Source organism: Leptodactylus fuscus, chromosome 9, assembly GCF_031893055.1.
Source record: "Leptodactylus fuscus isolate aLepFus1 chromosome 9, aLepFus1.hap2, whole genome shotgun sequence".
NCBI lineage: Eukaryota > Metazoa > Chordata > Amphibia > Anura > Leptodactylidae > Leptodactylus > Leptodactylus fuscus.
Window position 1 is genome coordinate 37721063 of NC_134273.1, and position 27217 is coordinate 37748279.

At 43.1% G+C, this 27217-nt stretch overlaps 2 protein-coding genes across 3 annotated transcripts in view; one reads left to right on the forward strand and one right to left on the reverse strand.

The window, feature by feature from the left end:
• Window positions 1–27217, forward strand: part of STIMATE (STIM activating enhancer) — a 372954-nt gene that overhangs the window by 285300 nt on the left and 60437 nt on the right. The gene's annotated exons all lie outside the window — the stretch shown is intronic.
• The window catches only part of PVALB (parvalbumin), a 166236-nt gene continuing 150874 nt past the window's right edge, over window positions 11856–27217 (reverse strand). Inside the window, exons 1-5 of one of the 2 annotated variants that reach the window (XM_075286908.1) lie at window positions 27016–27123; window positions 19149–19222; window positions 16664–16796; window positions 14110–14219; window positions 11856–12054 (exon numbers count right to left, since the gene is read on the reverse strand). In XM_075286908.1, coding sequence (XP_075143009.1) covers window positions 12026–12054; window positions 14110–14219; window positions 16664–16796; window positions 19149–19209 — 333 coding nt within the window. In that variant the 5' untranslated portion in view covers window positions 19210–19222; window positions 27016–27123 and the 3' untranslated portion in view covers window positions 11856–12025. Of the gene's footprint in view, window positions 12055–14109; window positions 14220–16663; window positions 16797–19148; window positions 19223–27015; window positions 27124–27217 lie in introns of those variants that run through there. The other variant, XM_075286909.1, reaches the window with a different exon arrangement.

Below are 27217 nucleotides of genomic sequence, written 5' to 3' on the forward strand. Positions count from 1 at the left end.
CTTACCATCTTCTCTGGCGGCTGGGAAATAAAACTTATTTTGTAACCCTCCTGGGTAGTCTGTATAGCCCAGGGGTCCCAAGTGTGCTGGCGCCAGGCAGCCACATAGTGGAAAAGAGGACTGCCCACTACAGGGGGGGGGGGGGGGAGGGAAGGGGGGGGGGGAGGGAAGGGAGGGGGGAGAGGGGGTTTTCAGAAGGAGACCTGCTTACGGTCACGAGAAGCGCCCCTTCCTCTGCCGGAATGCGTCCGTCCTCTGGACCCTCTTCTTGCAGAACCCCACCCCTGAAAGGAGGATCTTTGTCCCTCCAAGGGCTGTGGGAGGTTTTTCCCCTTGGAGTCGGCCAGGCCCTCCATGATCCGGTTGAGCTCTTTCCCAAACAACCGCCCAGGCTCAAAGGGGAGTCCGCAGAGGCTGCTCTTGGAGGTGATGTCAGCCCTCCATGGTTTCAACCACAAGGGCCGTCGGGCAGCAGTCGAAAGTGCCATCGCCCTGGAGACTAGCCTCGTCTGGAAGCAGGTGGCCTCCGCCAGGTGGTCCGCCAGCAAGGAGATATCTGCCATCATATCCAGGAGGTCATCCCGATGGACTCCGGAATCAATGTCCCTTAATGGGGATGACAACTTAGCCCGCAGGCCCAAAGCCACTTCATTGGCCGAGATGCCCAAGGAGGCCTGGGAGGAGGAGGCTGAATAGATACGCCTCAGAGAACTCTCGACCCGACGATCCATTGGGTCCCTTAAACTTGACCCGTCTTCCGTGGGCAGCACAGTACGCCTAGACAATTTGGCCACTGCGACATCCACCTTGGGGGGGTGTCCCCATGCCTTCAGCTGGGCCTCCGCCGCAGGGAACAGTGTCTTGAAACGCCTGGAAGGGATGAACGGTTTATCCGTGCGCCTCCATTCCCCTTCCATCACGCGGGCCAAGTCTGGGCTGGGTCTGAAGGTCTTGGTTTTGCGGTTTGGACCTTCACCGCCGTCGCGGTCTTTTATCTTTAGTGTTTTGAACACTCTAGAGATCTTCTCTAGGGGGAAGATCTCTTTCTCTCCTTCCTCAGAGTAGTCCTCCGAAGACTCTACGTCTCTAATCCGCAAGTTTTCCAACGGCAGTAGCGACAGCTCACATGATTCCAGGCACGGTCTTTTCGCTAGGTGGGAAACCGTATCTTCCACCCGCTTCATGGAATCCTGGACAAACCCCTTCACCAAGGAGACCATCTTGCGCATGGGGGTCGCATCAGACGAAGGAGCTCTGCACCCTTGGCAAAATCGATACTGTGAGTCATCCGGTAATGGAATCCTACACTTGGCGCATGCTAGGTGCTTTCTTTTACTCGCGGCCTTCCTTCAAGGCGGCAAAACGGAGGAAGATGAGGACGACATCCTGAGAAAGAGAACAAACACCCCTCACAAACTGCTTTAACAGGTAGAGCCCCCCCTTTCCTCCGCCCCCATTCCCTCCACCAAACCTTTCAAATCCGAAGTCAGACTGCACTTCGCGAAATGTACAGCAAGGCAAGGCTTACTGAGTTGCTTGCAACCGGAGTGGCAAGCAAAGAATGAATGGTGGAGGGGGGAACTTATAGGAGCCGGGGGAGGGGCTTAAACGGGACCGCCCACTGACAAACCTGCACTGTGACAGCCTGGGGGCCCTTCTCCCTCCCCCCCCCAGCCCCCAGAACAAGAGAGGAAACAAGGAGGGGGGTGGGGGGGTGGGGGGGTGTGCACCATCCTTCCAGGGGAAAGAACATAAAAACCCCTTAGTTTCTTTATAATTTCCACAGCGCTACCGCCCATGTGCGGCGCGGCGCGGGACGCCATAGCCGGCGGACCTGGTGAACCTGAGAAAGGTTCCCAGGAAAAAGGTTCCCCCTCCTCCTACTACCACACACCCAGCGGGGAGCCACCGAAGCCGGCACCGCAAGAGACAAGAAGGGGGGGGAGGAGGAAAGCTGTCAACCTCCCCCCCCACCCAAGGAGAGGGAGACCTTGGGTAATATTTAATAATAAATTGTGCCGCTGGTGGGATGACAGGGAGTAGCCTTTATGAAGGCTATTGAAAAGTAGGGTTAGTGAAAAATGTGTTTTCTGAATAATAGAGCTCCTTTAAATATGGAAACCGTGTCACATTATTAGACATACTAACCCCTTAGCCCAAAAGCCTTTTTGCAACTCTGAGTGCTCAAACATTCTATTGCATGTTTTATATACCCACCAAGCCGCCCACGACACATCACTTTTCTCATGGGCTATATGTTACTGATGTCAAAAGTAGGAGGTGGTCATAATAATGTGACTTGACTGTGTAATAATAAGGGCCCATCTAAAGTATTACAGTACATCTTATGGTATGTTCACATTTAAGACTATGGAACTAATTAAGGGTATGTTCACACAGTGGAATTTGGAGCTTCAAATTCGAACTAGAATCTGCCTCCCATTGTTTTCAATGTGAGGCATCATTGGACGCTTAATTTTTCCGGATTCTGAAAAAAGAAGTGTCTTGTTCGATTTTTCTGTAGAGTCTCCTTTCGATTCTGCCACAGAACCCGCAGCACAAGATGATTAGACCTGTTTTAAACGCTGCTGATTCGGAACATTTACACGTTCAAAATCAGCCAGCGTATCCTCCGTGTGAAGGGGCCCTTATCATGTCTGGGGCTAACCAATGAGGAAAGCCATGGTGGGAAGCAACGAGCTGGAAATACAGGGGAATCTGAGGTGAATTGCAGTGGATTTTCTAAATCAGCATCAAAATCTACTTCTAATTCTAAGTGAAGTATGCCCTTACTAGTGAGCTAGATCCGCTTGGTAAGGTATAACATGTATCCCAGGCAGTCTTGATTTAACCCCTTAAAGCCATGGCCAATTTTCGTTTTTGCATTTCCATTTTTACCTCTCTCCATTCCAGGAGCCATAATTTTTTTCATTTTTGAGTTCACAGAGCCATATGATGACTTATTGTTTGCTAAACAAATTGTACTTTGTAATGGCACCATTCAATATCCTGTGCAATGTACTGGGAAGCTGGAAAAAAATTCTGAACGAGATGGAATTGGAAAAAAAATGCATTTGCAGCAATTTTTTATGGGTTTCATTTTTACAGCACAATAATGTGTGGTACCGAGCAAGATGACTGTTATCTGCTCAGAAGGTCTTCTAGGGCACTTGATAACTTAGGTAATGGTGAAGTGGAGACATGGACAGCAGCTGGAGCCCTCTACATCCACAAGGGATGATGAACAGTAGAAGAACGACCAGAATGAAGACTCACCGCGCTTACTCCAATATGTTTAGAAAATCACACGTAGCTTTATTTCGATATAAACCTAAACACAATGCTCACACAGCGTTTCAGGGTACTCCCTTTCTGAAGTGTGATATAATCATAGAAAAGTTCCCTTGTACATCAAAAAGTTTTTTGGGCATATGTGAGTGACATCTCAGGTCCTTTCCTATGATTGCAGAGTGGCGCCTTTTCAAATCTGATGAAGATGCTTCTGCAAAGTGTGTGACGATGGATGCCAAAAAAGGAATATGGGACACCGTACTCTTACATGGGCCGTGAGGTTCACCATGCAGCTCCTAGGTTTGACAGGTGTTGGCCTAGTAGTAGTTGCTGTTTACCTCACACACCAGATTCCCGGGGCCCCACTGGATATAAACTCTGTGGGAAAAATCACGTCATTTTACAGTCGAGGCAAAGTGGATGGGATTCTAGGGACTCCTATACCCACTTTGTGGTAAAAACCACGGTGCAGACACACCGCATTATGGTTTTAGAAATTGCAGCATGTCGATTATATCTATGAAAATGCCGGCAGTTTCCCCATAGGTATAATAGAAACAGAAAGTCTGGAGAGGAAACCTCTGGGAACTTTCTGTCTAAAGCGCTGCAGGAAGAACCGCGATGCATTGCCGCTGCAGATATTGCCTGAGCGCTTTTTTGCTGCGGGACGTCCCGTGGGTTCTTAGCCTTAAAGGGGTTATCCACAGAGAAACTTTTTTTTTTTTTAAAAAAAAGTGTCCTTAACTTCAATAAAGCCCACCACAAACCTCTTATGCTATGTCCCATCCCTATACGGTATGAGTTATAGTGTATATTCACTGAGCACATCATTTGGATTGCAGGTTACATATATCCACCCACCAGTGCCTTCCCATCTGCCACCACTTAGGATGGATTAGAGCGGATTATATAATGAATTATAGACTGGACACAGATATGATGCCTCTATTAAATCTATTTTGAGTCTCGGAGTGAGATCCGTGTTTGAGTATCAGTATAGATATCAGGTTATGTGTGAAGACGGAAGCTCGCCTCAGGCTGTACTCCAGGCTGTGTCTGCTCAAATGAGTGCTAAAAGCCCAGAGACATTTGGTAATTTCCCACAGTGTCTACCATGAATGGTGTGTAAAAGACTCACGTCTCTTAGCAATTCTGCGGCTGGCTGGCTCCAGGACAAGTGGTGATGGAGAGACATTTGCCAAGCATGGGTTGGTTTGTCAGGCCTCACTGTAATGTCTTCATGCTCAAGATGTGAAGAGGACATCCTTGAGTGTTAACAGTCTTACTTTGGATATATAGTTATATCATTAAAGTCTATCATGTCTTCGTAGTCATCTGGCACATTTCATTTCACCCTACAGCTACATTGTGTTGATGCCAACACGCACATATGCAGAGCAGTTATCATTGTTCTTCCCTTGGTTTGGGATGATATACAAAATGGGGTGCAAGGAAACCACTACCTAAGAAAATAGACATTTCATTAAAAACTTCTAACAAAATCGTAGCAATTGGAGATAAGCCGGGTTCACATCTATGCCCATATTCCTGTTTTCCTGATCAGTTATAGTAATGCACAAACAAAAATCAACATTTTAGAGAAAAATACATGGACCACACACCCAAGTATTGTACATTGATCTTATGCTTCTAAGCCAAATATACAAAAATGAACTCAAGGTTTGTAGCATACATATTGAAAGTGTATAAGCCCACTAGCCTTGTCCCAGTATAGTGGGATCCTACCCTACTGGGTGCACTGCTGCACGGCAACTGCAATCACCGCAATACAGCGCCCACAGGGGTGACAACACAGCAGCCCCACCACACCTCTGCTGCTAGGTTAAGCCCACAGGCTATGAGCCACACCACCCCATAGGCAAAGCACTACAGCAATGGCAGACACTGTGCAGCACTGCATCAGGTGACCGGATCTCAAAAAGTTCAATTGTAGGAATGCCGATAACAATATTATGCGTCATTTCATTAAAATTGTCAATTGTACAATTATGTTGACTAATAAGATTTTTTTTTAAATTGTCTACGTCTACAACCTTTCCATTGGAGCAGGGCTATTTTAGCACATTGGTGGGTCCAGTGTGAAGGTTTCATAAGTGGTTTCCTCCCCCATCACCACCAATTAGAAATACCTGACATGCACAAATTATAATGCTCCCTTTGTGGCCCTCACACAATATAATGCCTCCATAGTGGGCTCCATACAACATAATGTCCCTCTCTAGCTACATCCACAGTTTAATGTCCCTGTCCATTTGTCTCCACAGCATAATGTTCCCCTCCAATTATCCCCACCAGGGATGAATGGTGAAACAGGGAGTAGACAACTCTCTGCTCCATCACTGTATACATCTCATTGGCGTCCTAAGAAATGCAGATGAGATGAAGTTGGGGCATCCTGGAATGGCAGGACATATGTAGGACTTTCTTGCTGTCCCTAGGGGGCCCCTGACACCATAGGGCCCGGTGGCCCTATGATTAAAGCGGTTCTGCATTTGAGTTAGGGCAGGTTCATAGGTCCCGTATTCCCATTTCATAATTGATTATAGTAAGGTAGAAACAAAAATAGTAGCACTGAATTTGTCACATGAATTTTTGTAATTGGATGTAATGATCCGTCACTCAGTATGTGGGAATTAGGTGCTCAGAAAAGGCATCTCACCGCCATAGTCCATAAAGAAAAGATTTTTCTGGCACTCAAAATAGAAATTTTGTGTGTTTATTACAGGCATCCAAAGTTACACTTGTAGACGTTTCGGTCCATGGCCTGACCCGGTCTGTGGTGGAAACCACAGAACGTAGACCCGAACGCAGGTGTGAACCTAGCGTCAGAGCAGATACTGAGAATTGGACTTAGCCATAGGAAATGTGAAGTGGAACAGAACAGTGTCTATGGAGAGGAAAATGAAGTAATACTGACTGAGTAGTGTCTATATATACACAAGGCAAGGGGGGGTACTGTGCAGCATCACGCTAAGTACTCCACATCACGCCAAGTATACTTGCAAAAATCTTTATTTTACTTCACATATACATCAGTATAACAATTACATTGTGACATATCTGCAGCAATATTCACCAAAAGTGAGCACAATCCGTTGCAATCCGTCTTAATGCTGCCACAGATGCAAAAGATCCGTGTCTGAATGGAATTTTCAAAGGGATTGTGCACACTTTGGGTGAATATTGCTATAGATATATAAATGGCAACATATGTTATTTCAATGTCAACTTTTGCAACTCTTCTCATTGTGGTGTGGAGTGTTTCTATTAGTGATGGATCCGATATTGTGGATTGAGAAAAACATGTGTCCATTATATGCCCAAGTGTTGCAAGTAAAAAGGATCGCTTAATGTTAATATTTGCACAAGAGTCTATCATATATCTTACATCACATACAACATACACACTCTCAAAACAAATATACAGTATACACTTTGCTCGCACTCACACAAACACTTTACATGGATCTTTCCTCAGTCTTCTACTCCAGCACAGTCTTTATGTTGCTGTGAACAAGAGACCTTTTGGTTATGTTATTTGATCACATGATCACTGTAAGGACCTTCTGTGAAGGTTATAATCATGTAATGTATGAAAAACATGGTTATCCTTAAAAGCTGAATGCTAGATATTGTTGCTTATGCTTGAAACTGGTATAATGTTATATGATAAGATGGTGTCTGCATCCAGGATGGGTGCAAAAATCCCCAAATGCTTGGCTTGCTGCCAGAAGACAGCTCCCCAAGGTTACCACCCAGGACCGGGAGTAGCTGGCTATATATGGAACTGCTTATACTTTTTCTATTTGATTGAGCTGTGCCATACCAATCTGGAATGAATATGAAAACTTACGTTATTGTTATCTCTCTTCCTTTCTCTGCTACTATACTATTTAACCCCACTTTGTTTTAATAAAAGTACATCAGTGTTTCCTCCTTGGTCGAGAGGAACTAATACAAACATTGTGTGTCTGGTGTCATTTCCTTACTGCTGGCACTCAGCCTCATTAATTAGGACGACAACACTTACCCAGGACTATTGGTCAATTAGTCATAAACACGGCTTTGACCTTATCACTTCTACTCACAAGAACATGACTGAAGAAGTGTATGTGTTATCATTGTATACATGTCATAGTTTTTGGCCCTTTAGTGTAGCAGTTGACATCCAATAATTTTAGATATTACCAATGCAGTAAGTCTATTCCATTATCTTTGTCTTATTCATTATAATATTCCTACAGGAGCACCGTCTGGCTTTCTAATTATATTTTGATCACTGGGCGAATGGCTGTCACAATATACTGAAATCTTTTCAGTTGGTATTTCTACTGTAATGGTACATGGTGAATGCGAAATATATAGATACCTGATTAAGAGCAACGGAGAGGCTTCTAAATGCAGGGAGATGAAACAATAGGCACTTACTATTGTTAATATGAGCAGTAGAGCTCATGAAATCCTGATTAAAATAGCTCCTATGGTAAAGTAAAGGCAGCATTACATGCAGGGGCCGATGAACGTCAGTCGATGATAAAACACGTCAATTGGTGATGGTTTGCTTTGGCCTTTTACACAGGCTATAATCCTCCCTCCCCCATTCAGCTGCATTAATTATCAGCAGTACATCCCCGTTCACACTAAGCCAATAGTGACATAATCTGGCATCTTTTATACAGTATAAAGTGTGAAGCAACTGATTTTCAAGCCTTTAGATGATTGTAGCATTCCCTAACGCTTGTTTCCGATAATTGGCTCTATAAAAGAGTGGGGTAAAGGGACCCATAGTGATATATAACTATGGGAAAGTGTGAATTTTAAGCAAATGATATGATTAACTTTGTGACATTTTAAAGCCCATCATAAGATTTTTTTTCCGTGTAGGTTTTGAGAATTATGTACCCAATAAATCTGCAAAGTGACTACCAGTTAAAGGAATTGTATCCCAAATTAAATTTAATCTCTATTCACAGATCTAACAGGTGGATGTTCGACTGCTGGGACCCCTACAAATCACAAGACCAAGGACTCCGAATCCCCCGCCTTCATTCTGTTGCTCCTTTCTACTCTAATGGGACTGCCAGAGTGTCTATCAGCTCTCTCCAAATCCTTCTCCTCCTGCTAAAACTTGAAGAGGTTCCACATCAAGTAAAGATCAGCATGGGTCTGACACCTGGCACACCCATCAACCTGTTTTGTGAAGCAGCAGCATCATAGGCCTTGTGATGTTACGTTTATCTGTTGCAGGACCTGTTTGCAGCTCTGTTCTTTAAGTGAATGGGGCTGAGCTGCAATACCAAGCCCAGCCACTGTGCGATGTATGGCATTGTGCTCGGTTCTTTGTGAACAGGCTGCAACACTCATCCAAACACTGCAGTCTCTTTAAGCAGCCGGTTGTCAGGCATGGTTGTCAGACCCCTGCTGATCTTCAGTTGCTGACCTTTCCTGAGGATAGGATGTCCGTTACTAAGCCCTTAAATCATTGAAACAATAAAGTACATCATCTTTTTTCCTAGCAGACTCCAACTCTCTAGCTGACCGATCAATTGCAGTTTGGGGTTCCACACTAACCCAGTCCCACAAGTCTGCTGCCACCATAGAGCATTTGAATATAGTGGTAAAACGGGGAAGCTGTCCACTCCCTGCATCACCATTCACCCCCTGTCTCTGCTTCTGGTGTCTTGGGAACAGCAGATGCCATATAGCCTATGGGATCAGAGATCGAAGAGAAGAACAGCGGGGAATGGGGCGAGGTGAGTAATAGTGTTTTTTTTTTAATGTTTGATACCGTGAGACCAAGAGATGGACATAATACTTTAGGTGCATCTGTAGGAGTACATTATACTGTGGAGGCAACTGGATGGGGGACATTAAACTATGGGAATAGCTAGATAACTTTATACTGTAGAGGCACATTAAACTGTGGGGATAGCAGGGAGTGAGATTAAACATGTGGCCGCTGGAGTGGGATATTAAACTCTGGAGGTAACAAAAGGGGGACGGCTTCAACTTGTGGCATCTGAAGGAGGACTTTACAATGTGGTTGCATCACGAGAGGTGGAGGCAACTGGAAGGAAACTTTATATTGTGGGACAGCTGGAGGGGGGCAATAAACTATTGGGCAGCTGGAGGGGGAGATTATATACTGTGGGGGCAGTTGGAGGGCAACATTATACTGTGAATGCATTATACTGTAAGGGCAACTGAATGGGGGCATTAAATTGTGGGAGCAACTTGAATGGGACATTAAGCTGTGTGGGGGCACAAAGAATATAGATGGGAATGGACAGAGCCAAATTAGAGGTGGGTGGAGCTAAAATCTGCCCCTCTTAGTCCTTTGAAAGTCAGGAGGTATGCCTTTAAGGCCAATATTATTGAATTCCTAAGTATATGTTCCAAAAACTGTCAGAACAACCACAGCCTATTGTAAGAAGGAATTTGTGATTGTTGAAGGAAACATGAAACAGTTAAAGGGGTATTCCCATGATGCTTGTTCACTAACCTGCAGGCTGTTGTGCTCTCTTCACTTCCTGCTTTTCTCGGCACATAGGTGGGCGGGGTTTCACTTGCACGGGATTGGTTGTAAATGAATTACCACAGTGTGAAGCTGATGTAGCAGAGCTGGATTTGAGTCAGTTTGCATTACATACAGAGGTAACGGACTCCCTATCTCAGCCCTTATCAGCCAAATTCAATTAAAGCGACTGATAAGAACTCAGAAATCCCGGAGCTCTCTGAGAAGCTCCGCTACTTATCAGACACAAACAGCACAGAGCTGCTCCCAGCCCCTCCCTCCCCCTCCCCCCCCCCCCCGAGAGCAGGCAGCTACATCACTTGACAAATGAGCAGATAATCCCAAGGGCCACAGAAACGGAGTGTAAACAATGAAGTGAATAAATTAAGATTTGATAAAGCAATGCATTTAGGAAAAGTCTTAAATCCACATAAACTAGCAGTATAGATAGGATCCTTGTGATGGGACAACCCCTTTAATGATGGGATCTAGTTGCTATGGGCAACTGCTCCACTTTTCGTCTATACTAGTTTTGATAACTCTCCTACAATAAGTATAGTAGCCACAAGTATATGCCTGCATAATTTCATATATGGCATGGTGTATTGCATATTTGAAGCAAGAGGACTAGAGTGCCATACAGGGGCTCCATGTGCAACACACAGAGTGGCCATGGCTCCATAATATGGGGCAGAAGGAACTTGGTTAACCTCCATACTGGCTTTTTCTGCATGACTTTGCCATGTGCGTGAATGAAGCCTACAAATCTGTAAAATATTCTTATTGGTAAGGAATGAGTTATAGTGTCATTGGAAATGCTATGCTGTCATAGATGCTCTTAGGGTAAGTTCACACGGAGATTTTTGGTCAGCATTGAGGCCGTATTTGCCTCAAAATCCTGACCAAAAAGACGGCTCCCATTGAAATTAATGGGAGCCGTTAGGTGTTTTTTCCAGGAGCTGGCTTGTTCCAGCTCCCGGAAAAAAGAGAGATGCTCATTCTTCAGGCCGTTTCTCCTCGCGATTCAGCCTGTAGACACTCCCTCCTCTGGACTAGGACCATTCATTGGGCCTAATCCGGAGTAGAGCGCGCAACTGGATGCCAGTGCAGTGCACCAGCATTCAGTCGCGGTTGCCCGTTTTCTAGACTGGAACACTTACCTCTGCCTCAGATTCCGGTCCAACAAACCCCGTCTGAACTTACCCTTATGCTAGGGTCACAGCAGGGGTGAACCCAGGGTTTGTGCCGCCTGAGGCGGACGTCAGAAAGCCCCCCCCCCCCCCCCGGCGGAGGGGGCAGGGCGGAGGGGGCGGAGCGAGCATCGTTAGCAGGCAGAAAGCAGGCAGGGAGAGGACCTGCTCTCTGCCTGAGCGTGAGGGGCGGCCGCTGGAGCAGCGCTGCGTCCACAGGGCCACCCCAATTCACCGCTCGCTTCCTGTGCCGGGCTGCCGAGTCGGTGACACTAAGCCAGTCCAGGACAGCCTGTCCTAGACTGACTTAGATCAGCAAAAATGCTGCCCTCCCCCGGGGCCCCAGCATATTGCCGCCTGAAGCCGTCGCTTCAGGTTGCCTCATGGGAGGTGCAGCGCTGGGTCACAGTAACGTCTGCTGTCTATTGTTCTGGTCTGTTAGAGGACCATAACGGACAAGGGAAGCACTGAAATAGCGATCATATATGGAGCCCAACAGACCTCACTGACTATAATGGGGTCCGAAAGTGGCGGACAAAAAAGACCATGCACTTGTGACTTTTTTGTATGTCAATTTCAGACGGACACTGTGATGGAGTGAACTAGGAGACTCTACAGAGATGTGAAGGTAGCCTTAGGATATATTCAGGTGTTGTGGTTGTGCTGCCACAGATTTGCAGTTACAATGAGTGTCATCCATGTAACCTGCAGAATAGCAGGTAAGAGTCTGAATAGATGCTTAAGAACATGTGCAAATGTGCCCTTACCAAATCCTAAAACCACACAGTTGTCAAGATATAACACAATACCCCAAAAAATCATGAAAGCAAACAAACAGGTTCTAGTTTCTGGGATGTTTTTGCCCTTTATTGCATTTTGTTACGCTTTGTTCCAGCACGGAGATCCAGGAGGCAGGGACCAGAGGTGGAGTATAAAACGGGAGCAATAAATAAATTGGTGTCCAAGGAGGGGAAAGGCTTTGCTAAAGTAACAACAGAGCTTCTCTTGCTTAGGATTGGACCACCAAGTTTACAAACTCTGCAAACACAGATAAGAATAGGTTAGGTTTAAGTAAGAAACTTAAAGCCAATACAATAGCAGTACTAAAATGATGGGTGCTATAGGGTAGGCTGGCCATGTACAAGCCGAACACTTGCTCAGATGACAGCTGTTTTTCCTGACTTGCCCAATACCTCATACACATGCATCCTTGGCGTGGCCTAGCATGCATGTGTTCTTAGTAAGAAGAAGGGAGTAGATGATACCAGGCACCAATGGCTGGACTTATCGGTCTGGGAACTAAAGGATCATGCAATTGAAATATAACTACCCAATAGTTATCTCCCTAAATATGCCTACGCAGGAGATTTGGGAGGTCCCTATACAAATTAGAGGGCTGGATGCTGATTCCGAAATTGACAGATTTGTCTGATTATACATCTAATGTGTATGGCCATCTTAGCTATCCTTCGCCATCATCTTATGTCGGCTTGATAGTCGAAGGTAAATCAACTATAAAAACCATAAGTATAGAGCCATCAAACTGATGAACCTTATATATGACTATCAATGTAGTGGCACCCATTGTAGGATGATAGAAGTCCGATAAACCTGCCACAGATATGGAGAGGGATAGATTTACAGTCTAAATGTTTACTATGCTAAATGCTATATGATGCTGCATCAGGAATAATCTCTACATCTTCTCCTGCAACTCTGCAGCGAAATGAATTACAATTGTAATGAAGGTTGATCGATTATAATGCAGATCAAATACACTTCAAAGAATTATTGGAATTAGGATCTAGAAGAGTGATTTATAGCCCCCTAGAGGAAGGGTATCATATTGAATAATGTTCTGTTATTGGAGCCGCTAAGTACTTGCTTACCGAATTACTAATTCACTTCCATGTAGTTCACGTTCTTAATAAATTGTTCAATAACTCAAATAACCTTTTTGGTGTTGTATTTTTTAAGGTGTTGTAGAGTTTAAAATAAATATATAAATGTAATATTAAAGCAATTTTCTAGTACTTTAAAATGTATATATACTAGGGGACCATTCAGACATCAGAAAGTGAAGAGAAATTTGAGGCGGCCTTCTGCAACTTGATTCCTCTCCACTTTCCAGTCCTGTCATCCCGTTGCATGGATGTACTCGCTGCTTCGTCTCAGAAACAATAGGGCTAATTATCTGTAGTCTCGAAGTGGGCTCTGTGTTTTCCCGGATAGCGCACTGACCCATTTATTTCTATGGGCCGATGCACACGGCTGTGAATTACGGTACACTGTCCCATGTGGAAGCGGACAGTCTGGGCTGCAATATATGGAACAGGTCCTTTTCCTGTTCACTTTTGCGACTGTGCTTCTGCAGCTCCTATTCATTGAATTGATTGGACGTATGGCATCCATGTGCCGCCTTTGCTGTTCATTCACAGCCGGCGATTAGTACAGTTGTGTACAACCTGCCTATGGCTAAGGCCCATATAGGGAAACGCAGTGAAAAAGCATTTGCGTTTTTTTCTTCCCCTACTACAGAGGACCTTTCACCTTGTGGGGCGCACGCAGTGTAGTACAATACTAGAAAGCCGACAGTGCGCTGAATTTAGTGCAGTATTGGCTTTCACGTTCTGTGCCCCCAGTGAAGAGCTATTGGTACCAGTACCGTAGCTCTTCACTGTCAGAAGGGCGTTTCTGACAATCAGTCGGGAACACCCTTCCTTACAGCAGTGTCGATAAAGCAATACTGTGAGGGGGTGTTCCTTATTGTCCAATGATGATGCTGAGTGGTGAGACATGGCCCCCCAGTACCCGTCCATAGACGAGTACTATCAGGAGTGGAGGGAGGCGTTCCTCACCGCTCTCACAGTATAGCGCAATAGTCGCTACTGTGAGGAAAGGCGTTCCCGACTGACTGTCAGAAATGCCCTTCTGACAGTGAATAGCTACGGTACCGGCACCGATAGCTCTTCACCGGGGTCTTTATTGAGGTCAATCTTTGCCTAGTCTATACCAGATGGAGTAGTTGCAATATTCAGTAGACATACAGATACTTTACATACATTAAAGACCCTTATTTTACCACACACTTACCTTCCACACCAATTTTGCCATCTCCATCCTTGTCACCGGCATTAAGAAGGTCCTTTGTTTCCTTGGCAGTGAGAGTTCTGCCTTCAGCGGCAAAGCCTTTCAATATAAGACTGGAGAATGGGGAAAATACATACAAAAGTCTATTATGTACTGCAAATAAGCGCATTTTATTATAACTTTTTATTATTGTGCAATTTATCACGTTGATAATTTGGGTGTATTTATAGTGAGTGCAGCCACATCCAGTATATGTCAATGCACTTTATGCACTGTCAGCCAACACCCAAGCTACGTTATTTTTATTGCTAAATAATGGGGCAGATTTATTAGGACGTTTATTGGACGTCCCTGTGACAGAATGGAGATCTATACCCAGTTAGGAACTGGCGTAGAATTCCATGATAACTAACACCAGAATACTTATAATAAACTTGTCTTTCCAAGGCTTATTGAGCATGTTTGGTGCAAGAAAGGGCCTTTATGAATTCCCCCATTGTTATTAGGGTTTTTATATATGTTAATGGGAGGAATTAAATGGTGTTGTGAAAAGTGAGGTGGATAGGGCAAAGTTAGGAGTTAGATATTGGGTAGGTAAGGGCTGACGGCACGCCCTGGACCATGAACCCAAAGGCTCCGCTGCTACATAAAATATGCTACTATCCTAAATGGCACAAAGTAGGTCGGGACCCCATTACAGATTCTGGATTGGGCCCAGGAGCTTTAAATTATTCCTCTGGCTACATGTCTTGTTTTCTTGTCGAAGAGGATTAAATGTGGCGATCTGTCCATTCTTTGGGTTATCTTCATTTGGCACAAGGAGGTTACATGCTTTTATTTCATTTATAGTGTGATAAGTTTAAGGAACATTTGAGGTTTAGTTCCATGATATTTTTAGTGTCGGTATTTGCCATATCTTTGAATAAGTCTGAGAAAATAGTGTAAAAGAAAGAAATCTTGTAGATGTAATTGGTCTTATTGGATATATTACTTGGTATTCTAGCTATATTATAATACTGGATAATGGGGACATTCTATTTCTTCCTTTATATCAGAGGTCTCCAACCTTTAATAGCTAAAGAGCCACATTCAGATGATATATGGAAATTTTGATTTCAGTGCTGAATATATATATTTATACACACACTGTATTTATTTTGTTGCAAATTTTGCTGTGGTTTGTTGAGCCAAAGACAGTAGTGGATTGAGCATTTGGTAGAGGTATACAAACTTCCTGTATATTTGTGTAGTCATTCTTGGCTTTGGCTAAAAAAAAAAACAAAAAAAAAAAAACACAAAACAAAAAAACGCACCAAAGTCTGCAACAAAAAAGCTGCGTTTCCGCAAGGTGTGGCCACAGCACATGGCTAAGTACCGCAGCTGATCGGTGGATGTGCCAAGAGTCAGGCCATCACCAAATCTAATACTTATGGCTTATCCTAACTATAGGCCATCAATATTCTGACCCCAGAACACCCCTTAAATATCAAGAATTCTTAACTCAGGGTCTGTCTGGTAGAATGATCACTTTTGGAGTTATATAGCATGGTGACATCCAGTATATATGAAAGTTGCAAGAATGTATAGAAATGTGACATTAGGGTGAATTTCATGTGGTTTAGTACAGCTCTGGGTGCATAATAAGTTAACATATTGAAGAGGAGAGCAGAGAAAGTGACGTATTGATATATATATATATATATAGATATATATATATATATATATATATATATATATATATTTTATACCTAGATGTGATGTTCACCAAGCTTACTCTTAAAAGGTTATTTGTCTTATTATTTGGAATCCCCAAATATCTAGGGGATTGGGATAGTGTACTGTTTAACTTGGCTACTGTAGACAGAAGATAAAAGAGAAATTGAACTTGTTCCCTTAGTTGTGTCCATTGTAATCTATTAAAATTATTGGATCCACAGAGATTACTGGCTTAGACACAGATTGTGAGGTTACTAAAAGAATAGAGTAGGAAAAATTCCCATAATTCCCATAATCCTGCCCATAGTTCATGGGCTGGACAAGGGTGCAACTAGTTATATGGGAATGTGCTATTGGTACTTATGTCCTGTCTATCAAGATAAAACCTATAGCAATATCCATCAAACCAAGAAAAAAAATAGTACATGCCAGTGATCCTTACTAGAGTCAAAACATAACATTAAAACTTCACTTTTAATAATACCTTTAAAACAGTGTACTAGACCCTCTTAAAAATGATAATGGACATACACCAAGCTGAGTCTCTCAGTGCTGTATATAGTTAGTGTCTGTGTGTTGCTTACAGGCAGCATTGTGGAGCTCAAGTATGCCTCCCAATATCGCACAAAAGAAAAAAAAAAAATAGTTGTACTTTAAATATATGAACCAATTCTAATAACCCGGACATATCTGTCGTCCTACATACTACTGAATATGCAAGCACACTTTATATTCCATTTCCTTTCAAGAAGAGATTGCACATTTGTGCCCTCGTAAAAATTGATGATCTCTAATAAAAATTGTTGGGTTGTATCCAGCAGATAGATTTCCATGAACTCACCAGAGCTCCTCCTCCTCAATGAATCCACTATTGTCTTGATCCAGCTTTTGGAAAACTTGTTTCATGACATCTGGGCTCTTGGATTTCAAGCCAAGCAACTCGAAGAATTTCTTGTGGTTGAATGAATCAGGAGCTACAGTAACATATAAGAAATGATATTGGTGATGGATTTGTATGGGTCATTGTAGTATATTGTATAGGGGTTAACACTTAGGGAATATTACATTATGAGCAGTGCTCCCATATGTCACATGTGTCTTATGTAGTCATTTCAATATCCTGATTCTAGGGAGTCAGAGTGTTATTTTGCAGGCCAGTCAGCAGACTATATATACACAATTTCCATTTTCCCAGCAAGTGGCATAAAATGTACAGAAGAGGACATCTAAAAGGTCTCCCAAACCACAAATGGTGCTCTGTAGCTTCATATCACACCACATAACAAATTTTAACATCACTTTGGAAACCCAAGCGCAGGTGTGAACCTTGCATCAGTAAATATTGTTTGGGGATCCTCAAAGATGAAATCCAATCCACTTAAAAGTGGTTGCCCGCAGAAATCCATAGACCCCATAAGACTATGATGGCGGTCTATCGGGTTGCCACCCAAAAAATGCAGAGAGAAAAGTCCTGCTTGCAGAAATGTTCTCTCTGCATTTTTCAAGTGGAATAGGGGACAGAATCCCTGAACAGTCACGCAGCGCAAGTGTGAACCCAGCCTTAGGGAGCCTATACCAATAATGGTGTCGTGTAGGAGCCTTTAATAGGAGCGCCAACCTTTGTGGCCACAAACTGATGAAGAAATGTAAAGAGAATCATGTTTTTAAGAATATGCAAGTGAATCAGGGGCAGTTCTGATTTGCCAGAATTGTCTACGGATAGCCAGGAAGCAGGTAGCCACCATTATTGGTGTAGGCTCCATGATCTATTAAAGTGTTCACATTTGTTGTGAAAAGTGTCCTATGTGGTGTGATATCAAGCCAGTTCTTAGTGGTATGAGATTTTAGAAAAGCACACCGTTTGGGTGATGCAAATTTTATTGAAGGTCCAATGTTTGCAATTCAATTGGTACAACCATGTTGTCCTTTATCAACCCGATGTATGTTTGGTGCAAACAGGCTGAAGGTCATTACAGTGAAGATAAAGGACATCACTGTCTTTCATTGCTGATGTTACACTCATGACCCCAAACGCATGCTGTCCTTCACTTTTATTCTACAGTGGACCCATAATAGATACCACAGTAATGTTCACCATTAAATATTTAACCAGTGAGGGTTTTGTTCACAACAGTTCACTGGGGTTTTACCTACAGCTAGCCTTGTCTCCTTCAATTGCCCTTCAATAAATGTTCCCATCTATGTAATGATAACTGGGTGATGATATAGTCACAATTGTTCAGGATCATCATCATATATCTGTTGTGCATGATGGAAATGCAAGAAGAATACCCATAACCAAAGTTTAACCAATTGGTTTAGATATGGCATATCCCCTACCAAATATCCCGGGATCAACTTTCTCTGCAGAGGTACCACAAGGTGCAGGCTCTAGAAAGAAGACTCAATGGGTGTCTAGTCCAGTGTCTAGACCAGCCGTCAGAGAAAAGAGCTGTAACAGGACAATGAAAGATGGATTGTCCCTTTAAATGGACTTGCTAGAAACTTCCTATAAAATCTGGAGTAATGCAATGTGAATTGTCCTTTACATTTTAATCTGCTGCATAGTCCTTCCATAGTCTATGAGAGCTATTGCTGGATGTCCCTAATAAAGTATATCTTTAAATGTCATGCTCTAGATTACATGAGGAGGAAGAGTTTTTTATATGACAATTTACGGCATATCATAATCCGGGCTGGATATGACGCTGGCATCATTTCATCTTTAATTGCTTTCAGGGAACAATACAGCTTGGTGTCCCTCAGGCTGCAATTTCCCGTGATATAAAGATGTTAATCGGATGTTCCTTTAGAGTGAACACACTCTAACCACTCACTTTTTGCAGATTTATACAGACATAACCAATTGTGAAGGACAGATGGAGAGATCTTCACAAAAGAATAGGGAAGAGAAGGGCGGACGGAGGGGGCTAGGATGCACAAGTCAGCAGGAAAGAGTATATAGCAGAGAGGAGATAAGGAGGAAAGACGGGATGGGAGGGGACCAGGGCAATGAATATGCCGCTTGGGCAATAAAGCTTTGCAAGGGTTGAACAAGGTCACGGCTGAAATTTTGAAATAAAAAGCTAAAAGTTTTTTTCTATAAAATATATAAAAGTCATACAAAGTGTATAAAATCTAGTGCCAGTGCAATACTACCGCAATAGGAAATATCAGCAGTGCCACTTAGGCATTAAAGACTTTTTTTGACTTTCTGTAGTCAGGACGTTAAAAGCTCTTGTAAATTCACAAATTTTTTATAATTTTATAGGCAAAATAAGTTTTAATTCCTCCCAAGCATACATACACAGCATCACTTGGCTTACCTGCAAAGGCCCCCACAGCCTTTGAGATGTCAGCAGCAGCGAGTACATCACACATAGACATTGCGGCTCTGGATCTGCAAGAGAATGGGACAGACTGAGAGGCAGGGTATGTTCTGCTGGACTCATCACTTCCAAGGGGCAGCCGACCTGACTGCGGCTGCTTGCAGGCACGCAAACTCCAGTGACAGAGTATTAAGGGGGGTGGCCTGCTGAGGGTGAAGCTGCTGGCTGAAAGCCATGGGGCAATATGCCAGTCACCTGAGAATTTACCAATGTCAGATTATCCTCTGCATATAAGGCATAACCACTTAAGTCTTTCGTTTAAGCAAGTACCGTTTCCCAATATATAGTCATCCTAGGGATGGCAACGTGGGGGTTAAATGCGATTTCAGCCTCTTATAGTTTCACTGATAAGCTTGGGATGCTCTTAGCATAAATCATTTTCTTCCTGCAGTTACATCAAAGCACAGCAGAGAATTCTCTATTCATTGATTTGTCTTACTTGGTGCTTAATTTTGCAGTAAAGGCTCTAGTGGCTATGCTTTATCATACTGCATATAATCCGCCACTGGCAGAGCCAGTCCCCAGTTTGCTGCTATTCCTCTTAAACACTGCATGACCGCAGCAACCAGGCGTGTGCCCCTTACAAATTAACTCTATTAACCCAAATTTAACTCTAAAAATACCCATTATAAGCCTAGGAGAGATTTACATAGTTAACATCCTTGGCCCCTCTGTCAATCCAGTAACCACTCCTTCCCGTACGGTAATAGGTCATAGTTATATAGGACGGCATATTGTTTTATAGCTGTACCTGCATTGCAGTTCAGTGTCATACGCCAGATGAGGTGAATACCCCTGCAGCCTCCACTGCATCCTGGCATGGGATACCCTGAATGCAGTGCAATATGTCACTGCAAATATATCACGCCAACTGCTAATAAACAATAAAAACATATGCATTTATAGATAATCTGGGTCATAATGGTCTGGCAATAGTTACACTAGTTATTCTAGAACTTGCTAGGACATTGGCATCAAGGGACATAGGAACCCGGGACCTGTGTCCTAGAATCCATGCAATGGAGGAACTTTATTATCCAATCTACGGCAGTTTTCTGGTATAGAGGAGCGATAAAGTTTCAGGGAAAGTGTTGCACATTTGGCGCAAGAAAGGACCTTGTGCCAAATATACGACATATTCCTTGTTCTGTGCCTGGTTCGCCATATTATGCATATGTGTGATGAGGACAGCTCATCGTGACATATATATCAGGTACAGAGCTTCAGGTGTAAATAGTAGAGATGAGCGAACACTATTCGAAACAGCCGTTTAGAATAGCACGCTCCCATAGAAATGAATGGACGTAGCCAGCTCGCGGGGGGTTAAGCGACCGGCCGCCGGAAAAGTTGGCGTGCCGGCTGCTTCCATTCATTTCTATGGGAGCGTACTATTCGGAACGGCTGTTCCGAATAGTGTTCGCTCATCTCTAGTAAATAGTAAATAAACCATCTTTCCATGGTTGATAGCAGTATTTATTCATGTCCTAGGTCCAGTTATGATAAGGGTATATGTCTAAGGGGCAAATTCATGGGGCCAATCTATGGTTATTTTTTTGCTCCTTGCAAATGAGATTTGTAAGGCCATCCAGTCAATACAAATCAATGTAGACGTCATGGCAAAGTATCTTTTGGACATGCCATCGCTGTATGATCAGTTGGGTCTGACCTACAGGACTCCCTCATCCTGAGACTAAAGGAGCCAAGTGCTAATTCAGTTTTTCCCAGCACAGTGGCACCCGGGTACCTGCAATGCAGGTGAACTGCAGCACAGCTCCATTCAAGTGTATGGGATTGGCTGCAGTACCCCGCACAACCAAGTGGACTAGGGTGTCAGCGTGTAGTAGAAAATATCGGAGTGGCAACACTTACATAGCATTGTGGACCCTCTGGTCTCAGGATAAGTGGGGGTCTCAGGGGATGGACCCCTTTTCATCTTGCCTGAGCTGCATGTAGAGGTATGTTTTACATAAGCCACACGGACCAAGGACACAATAGTCTGGAGACGTTTATTGAGGCCTATTTTAGGATTTTCTAGATATGTTCTGTAACCTGTGCAGAGAGGGAGAGGAGAGCTAGGACTATCACCTATTGTTAATGGTTGGGGCCCTATGTTATCTGTCATTGTAAGAGGAGAACACCGATGTCACTTAGACCATCATGGGTGCAGCAGGCTAACCTTGGGCACTATGGCACATTGAGAACACCAAGGTTTACATTTGGCATCAACATCTCAAAGCACAAGGGTTTCCATGGTTGTGGGCTTGTGCCCTTTTGAGCGTGCCCCTGGGTCCTGGTTATCTTTAATTTTCTGGGTATGACATGATGTGCTGCATTCATTAATGAAGATGCAAAATGCAGTATATTAAAAAGAAAAAAAAAGCTCATTACAGCCGTAGTGACATTTCACTGACTAGTGGAGGCACTGATCAGATTACTAAGTCAGCGTGACGCACATAGTGGGAAATGCATTGACGCTTCAGTTTAATGTCACCACTGTCCACGAAATACACAAGTGCTGATCATTGCCCGGATGAACAGAGACCAATTCCTCTGTGATAAAATCTGATTCAGGGAAGGGATGCTGAGGGTCTCATTGTATCTGCCAAGATGAATTTTCTGTAACAACTTGCTGACTGTGCAGGGCACTGGATGTTATGCGTCCTGGCTTACTAGTAACTGTATCCTGCGTACCCCCTCCCATATCCTGTGTTGGCATCACTCTTTCTGGCTGAGGCAACTGGCACCTGGGACGTGAGCTGTGTATTTATGGAGTATTAGCAGCAATATAGACCCTATCTAACCCTCTGCTCTATCTCATGTATCCTATTATGTCTAAAATGTCTCATGGGTAATGCCTGGCAAGAATTAAAGGAACAGAATCTCTAAACCCTCTTAAAATTTTATTTCAGATATTTACATATAAAGTGCTTAAGGACATCTATGTCAATTTGTCTTCAGAAAACAGAAGAGAGAGCACCGCGCGGCACCTTGTGCATTACCCTTTTAAAGTGATTCCACAAAGTATTATTCAACATATAATCACCTTTAAGCGCTGTGAAGTGATCACAGCACTCAAATATCACTTCATAGACAAAATGGCTAGTAGCTGGCAGATCTTAACCGTGAAAACACGTATGCATGGTACTATACAGAAAAGGACCTATCCAACCAACTTCTACAGAAGTATCAAATGGATAAAAGGATCCGCGCTTACCAACCGTAGTTCTTGTTGCATTCGTTTATTAAAGCCTCACACACAACGCGTTTCGAAACCGGAAGCTGGTTTCTTCTTCAGGTGCACAAAGGACAAGTCCTTTGTGCACCTGAAGAAGAAACCAGCTTCCGGTTTCGAAACGCGTTGTGTGTGAGGCTTTAATAAACGAATGCAACAAGAACTACGGTTGGTAAGCGCGGATCCTTTTATCCATTTGATACTTCTGTAGAAGTTGGTTGGATAGGTCCTTTTCTGTATAGTAATTTGTCTTCAGAAAGACAAACCCCCTGGGTGCCCCTATAGGCGTACAGCTATTACGAATCACTTATGTATACTGCATGTATATTGATGCACCCTGGCACTAGCTGTTCTATGTGATATAGATGTTGCTTTGCTTTCTCATACTTTTCTGCAGGGGCAGACATACTCAGATCTGAGGTCCCACTGGCTGAAGAGGACCCTTTGAGTAGGTGTCCTTCAATGCTATACTATACCCCTATCTGAATCTTCAGCGGAGGAGACTACTGTCATCCATTTGATCACGTGAGTCTCTCAGGTTGGATACACATCTGAGCTCAGTTACTGTTCGGTGTTCTGTACCCCATTTCCACTTGAAAAATGCAGAGAGAAAAGTCCTGCATTTTTCAGGAGAAAACTCGGCTGAAACTAAACAGACCCCATTATAATCTGTGTAGACCCGAAAAATGGAAAGCTCAACAAGGGTGTGAAGCTACACCCTTGTTGACATCACCTAGTCCAGCCCAGGGTGGTTTTGGTCTTCCCTATGACAAAGTTTTGGTGACTGCTCTTTGCAATGTTGTTGAGTGAGCAGTAACTAAAATGCTAAATTATTCTAAGGGAAATTATACAATATGCTTAAGAATATTTACCTGCCTATTGACTGGCCAGGCTCAACTAAAAATGTCCACCTTATAGCAGTCTTTATGCAGCGAATCCACTACCATTAGATATCGGATATGAGATTTACACAAGATCCAGTAATTCATTAGCACACCATGCCTCTTTGGCATTTATATAAGGGTTAATTTCATAGCCTTTATACCCCATCGCATAGTACATAGCACCCATATGGGTATCACATCTTTATTTTTCAGAGCCAAGTGAACTCTCCATAGAGCTGCAACAATGAATACTTTCCCTCTGCATTAGATTGGCAAGGTTTACTAGTTTCTTGGTAAAGGGTTAACATTTTATTAGCATTGCACTTGTCTGGTTCTTCTATCTACATATACAATAAAGGCATCTGCTTTTAGTCACATCCTAGTCATCATAAATATAAATCACGCAGATGATGGAGAGTATGTGGCGCTCCAGGCAGTGTATCTGGTGCAACATTTGGTGGGACTCGTAACACTGGTATATAACGTACAATGCAGTGATCATGAATCCTATTGATAAATACATGGATATGACACTTATTTCAGTTTAGCATCTGTTTCTTCCCAATCCCTTCTAATACAGTACATTGTTCATTGGCCTTCACTTCCATGGAGCAGATACACTAGTTTTTTCTAGGACGTCGGGGACTTTGTTGGATATTTTCAAGCTCAGACTCTTATTGGCATTTATCTTTTACAGCTAGAAGGCAAGTCTGTCCATGAACTCTCTTTCTGAATTATGGAACCATATCGCTCAAAATGCCACATCACTTCTGCTTGGTGGGCAAATTAACCCGTTATCGACTGCTCTCACAATTTATTAACATAATTTCCATCCTGGATATTTCTGTATACTCTTGCTGATATGGATTTAGGTTTACTGCAGTAGTAACCCCCAATCTCTAACATGCCATGCTATACTCAGCAAGGTCCTTACAGCTCATATAGGGGAAACATACTTGTATTATTCAACAAATTTATCCCAAAATGGTAGGATGCTGGATTAAAAGGAATTGCCTCCTTTACTCTGCTGAGCTAAATTTTCCAATGACCACCTTGTTCTCGCCATTGTTCTAGCTCCAGGGTGAAGCTCTCACGAATGACTCCATATATTACACCTCCTTGTATCCCATACACATTAGAACAAAGTTACCTAACCTATAACCCCTGCCTCACCTGACAGATGGGAAACTAAAGATCCAGCCTGTTAAATATTAACATGAGATCCTTTTGTTCCCAAGGGAGGTATGCTGCTGCCACAGGACCCCATAAGGATCCATTACCCTCACCCCATTTGGAACACATACACTCTTAGGGTGCATTCACACTGAGTAAACGCTAGCTTATTCTGAACGTAAAACACGTTCAGAATAAGCGGCGTCTAAAGCAGCTCCGTTCATTTCTATGGGAGCGGGGATACGAGCGCTCCCCATAGAAATGAATGGGCTGCTTCTTTCACTCCGTGCAGTCCCATTGAAGTGAATGGGGAGTGCCGGCGTGTACGCTCCGGCATGAGCAGAGCTTGCCGTATACGCCGGCACTCCCCATTCACTTCAATGGGACTGCACGGAGTGAAAGAAGCAGCCCATTCATTTCTATGGGGAGCGCTTGTATGCCGGCTCCCATAGAGATGAATGGAGCTGCTTTAGACGCTGCTTATTCTGAACGTGTTTTACGTTCAGAATAAGCTAGCGTTTACTCAGTGTGAATTCACCCTTAGCTTGACTGAGGATGTATGTTTATATGGAGAGTCTGGAGGAGTATTATGAGGTTTTGAAATTGTATAGGTGCCTTAAGACTATTAAAAAAAAAAAAAAAAAATCAGTCTCCAGGTTTTCGATGGAAGTAAACTTACAACTTGATCATATACAATGCATCCCGTAAAATAAGGTGTAATGCGGTTACCTAGAAGAGCAAATAGGACAGCAAATATATTGGGCTAATGTAGAAGTTGACTCCTTCTCTACCTTATCATGGATTACATAACATGAAAGTCCTCCTCAGTGCTGAGCAATACTACTGAAGCAGAGCTGGACCAAAGCCAGTCACAGTCACATACCCTCCTATTGACCATGTCATGTATCTGGTGCAATGGCTCATATCTCTAACAAATCGTATGCCACAAAGCCAAGACTTACTCGACTAATGCTTTACTAGTCCAATGGTTTCTTCTGACTATACAAGGCTACGGCATTAGTGACTACTGTATTACTAATGACTTATAGTGGATGGTGACAGTCATTTACACATTGGTTATGCTGAGACAGAAGTTCTCTGAGCTCCAAGTATTAGTCTAACAAAGGTGGAGGTTTCCTTTAAAAAGGTAGCTATCCTTATTCCATGTTCCACTTATAACACTTGTCCTCAGTTTTTGGCAGCCCCAAAAACGTCTTGCATTTCAAAAACTCTAAGGCTGCCAGCTATACAGTCCATATCTGTGCCCATATTTAGGCCAGGCTAATGGCTCCAACCCTTTGCAGATCCTTGCTGACACTCCAACGTTCCTCATCCATCTCTATGACTGACACCTGCTTATAAATCTGTCTCTACCCATTTACTGCTGATAGTTTCCGTCTATACGGTATTATTCTGCACCAACCAAAGCTAGTAGACTTGTAATTTTATTACAGCCAATGTGAGGGCGCTAGTTAAAGTTTCTAGTCATTAAGTAACACATTTGCTGAGTCCACATATTTCCACCCCATAGGGATCCATTATCCTGACTTACAGAAGAGAACATGTTGATATTTATTACAGTGAACATGAATACTGCCTGTATTTGCTTATGTAATGTTACTGTGCCCACCACCACCACTGTTGCATGCCTTTTTGCTCATATTTAGACACAAAGATTTATAGATTGTAGTAATATCGTCCTGCTTGTAGATTTACAGTATTACTTATGTATGCTATTCGTACATAAGACATTTGCAATATAACAAGCATTTGCAATTGGGTTATTCTATTAAATATTACATTTAACTTAGTACATGGGATGTAGTAAAACACAGCAATAAAAAAATCTTTACCAATATACAATGGTATATTTTCTAATTTATTATAATACATTATTCTCTTATATGAAAACATGACTTCTAGTTCCTTTTCCCTATACTTTACATTCTTCTCTTGCATTGCTAGTCCTATGTACACCCAATATATTGTATCTGCATCATGGTGTATATTAAAGCCAGCCATATACACAGAGATAGGTCATAGATCCGTGCTGCAATGGAGGTCCCATCAGTACAACAGTGGTCCAAGTCATCCCTTTCCTATGAAAAATATTAGGTTCACATCACAACATCACGGAAAAATTCCTTGGGTGATGTCAACCATTTCAGAAGAATTCAATAGCTAACCCTGCACAGACTGATTGAACACTCAATGACTGAAGTGGGCCAAAAGGTTGAGCAAAGGACTTGGTGCAGCCAGCAAATAACCAATATCAGGCTATAAAGCCCTTGACTATGATAACTTAATAGTAGTAGCCTAAAAATAAGACATTCCCAATGCATATGATCCATACACGTGTACGGCTATACTACATATTAGTCACCATATACGTCCACCAATGCCAATGGCTTCAAGCTAGTCCTGACAAATGTACATTGGCTCCTAAACATGTTCCATGTTCGTACTGTACATCCAGTCTCTACAACCCATAGCCTCCTCCCTTTGTTGTACTCACTTGGGGATGGATCAGGATCCGTGGGAAGGGCTGAGATAAGGCAATGGTGAGGTGCCCCTAAGAAAGGATTCCCTCTTAAATACTTTCTCCATCTGTTCTATTTTGGGAAGGTCCATCCCCTCCTCCTCAGCATCTAGGTCCCTTGGTGTCAGATACCCTGAGACAGCAGGAAAGGGATCATGTTTATTGACAAGTAACTCAT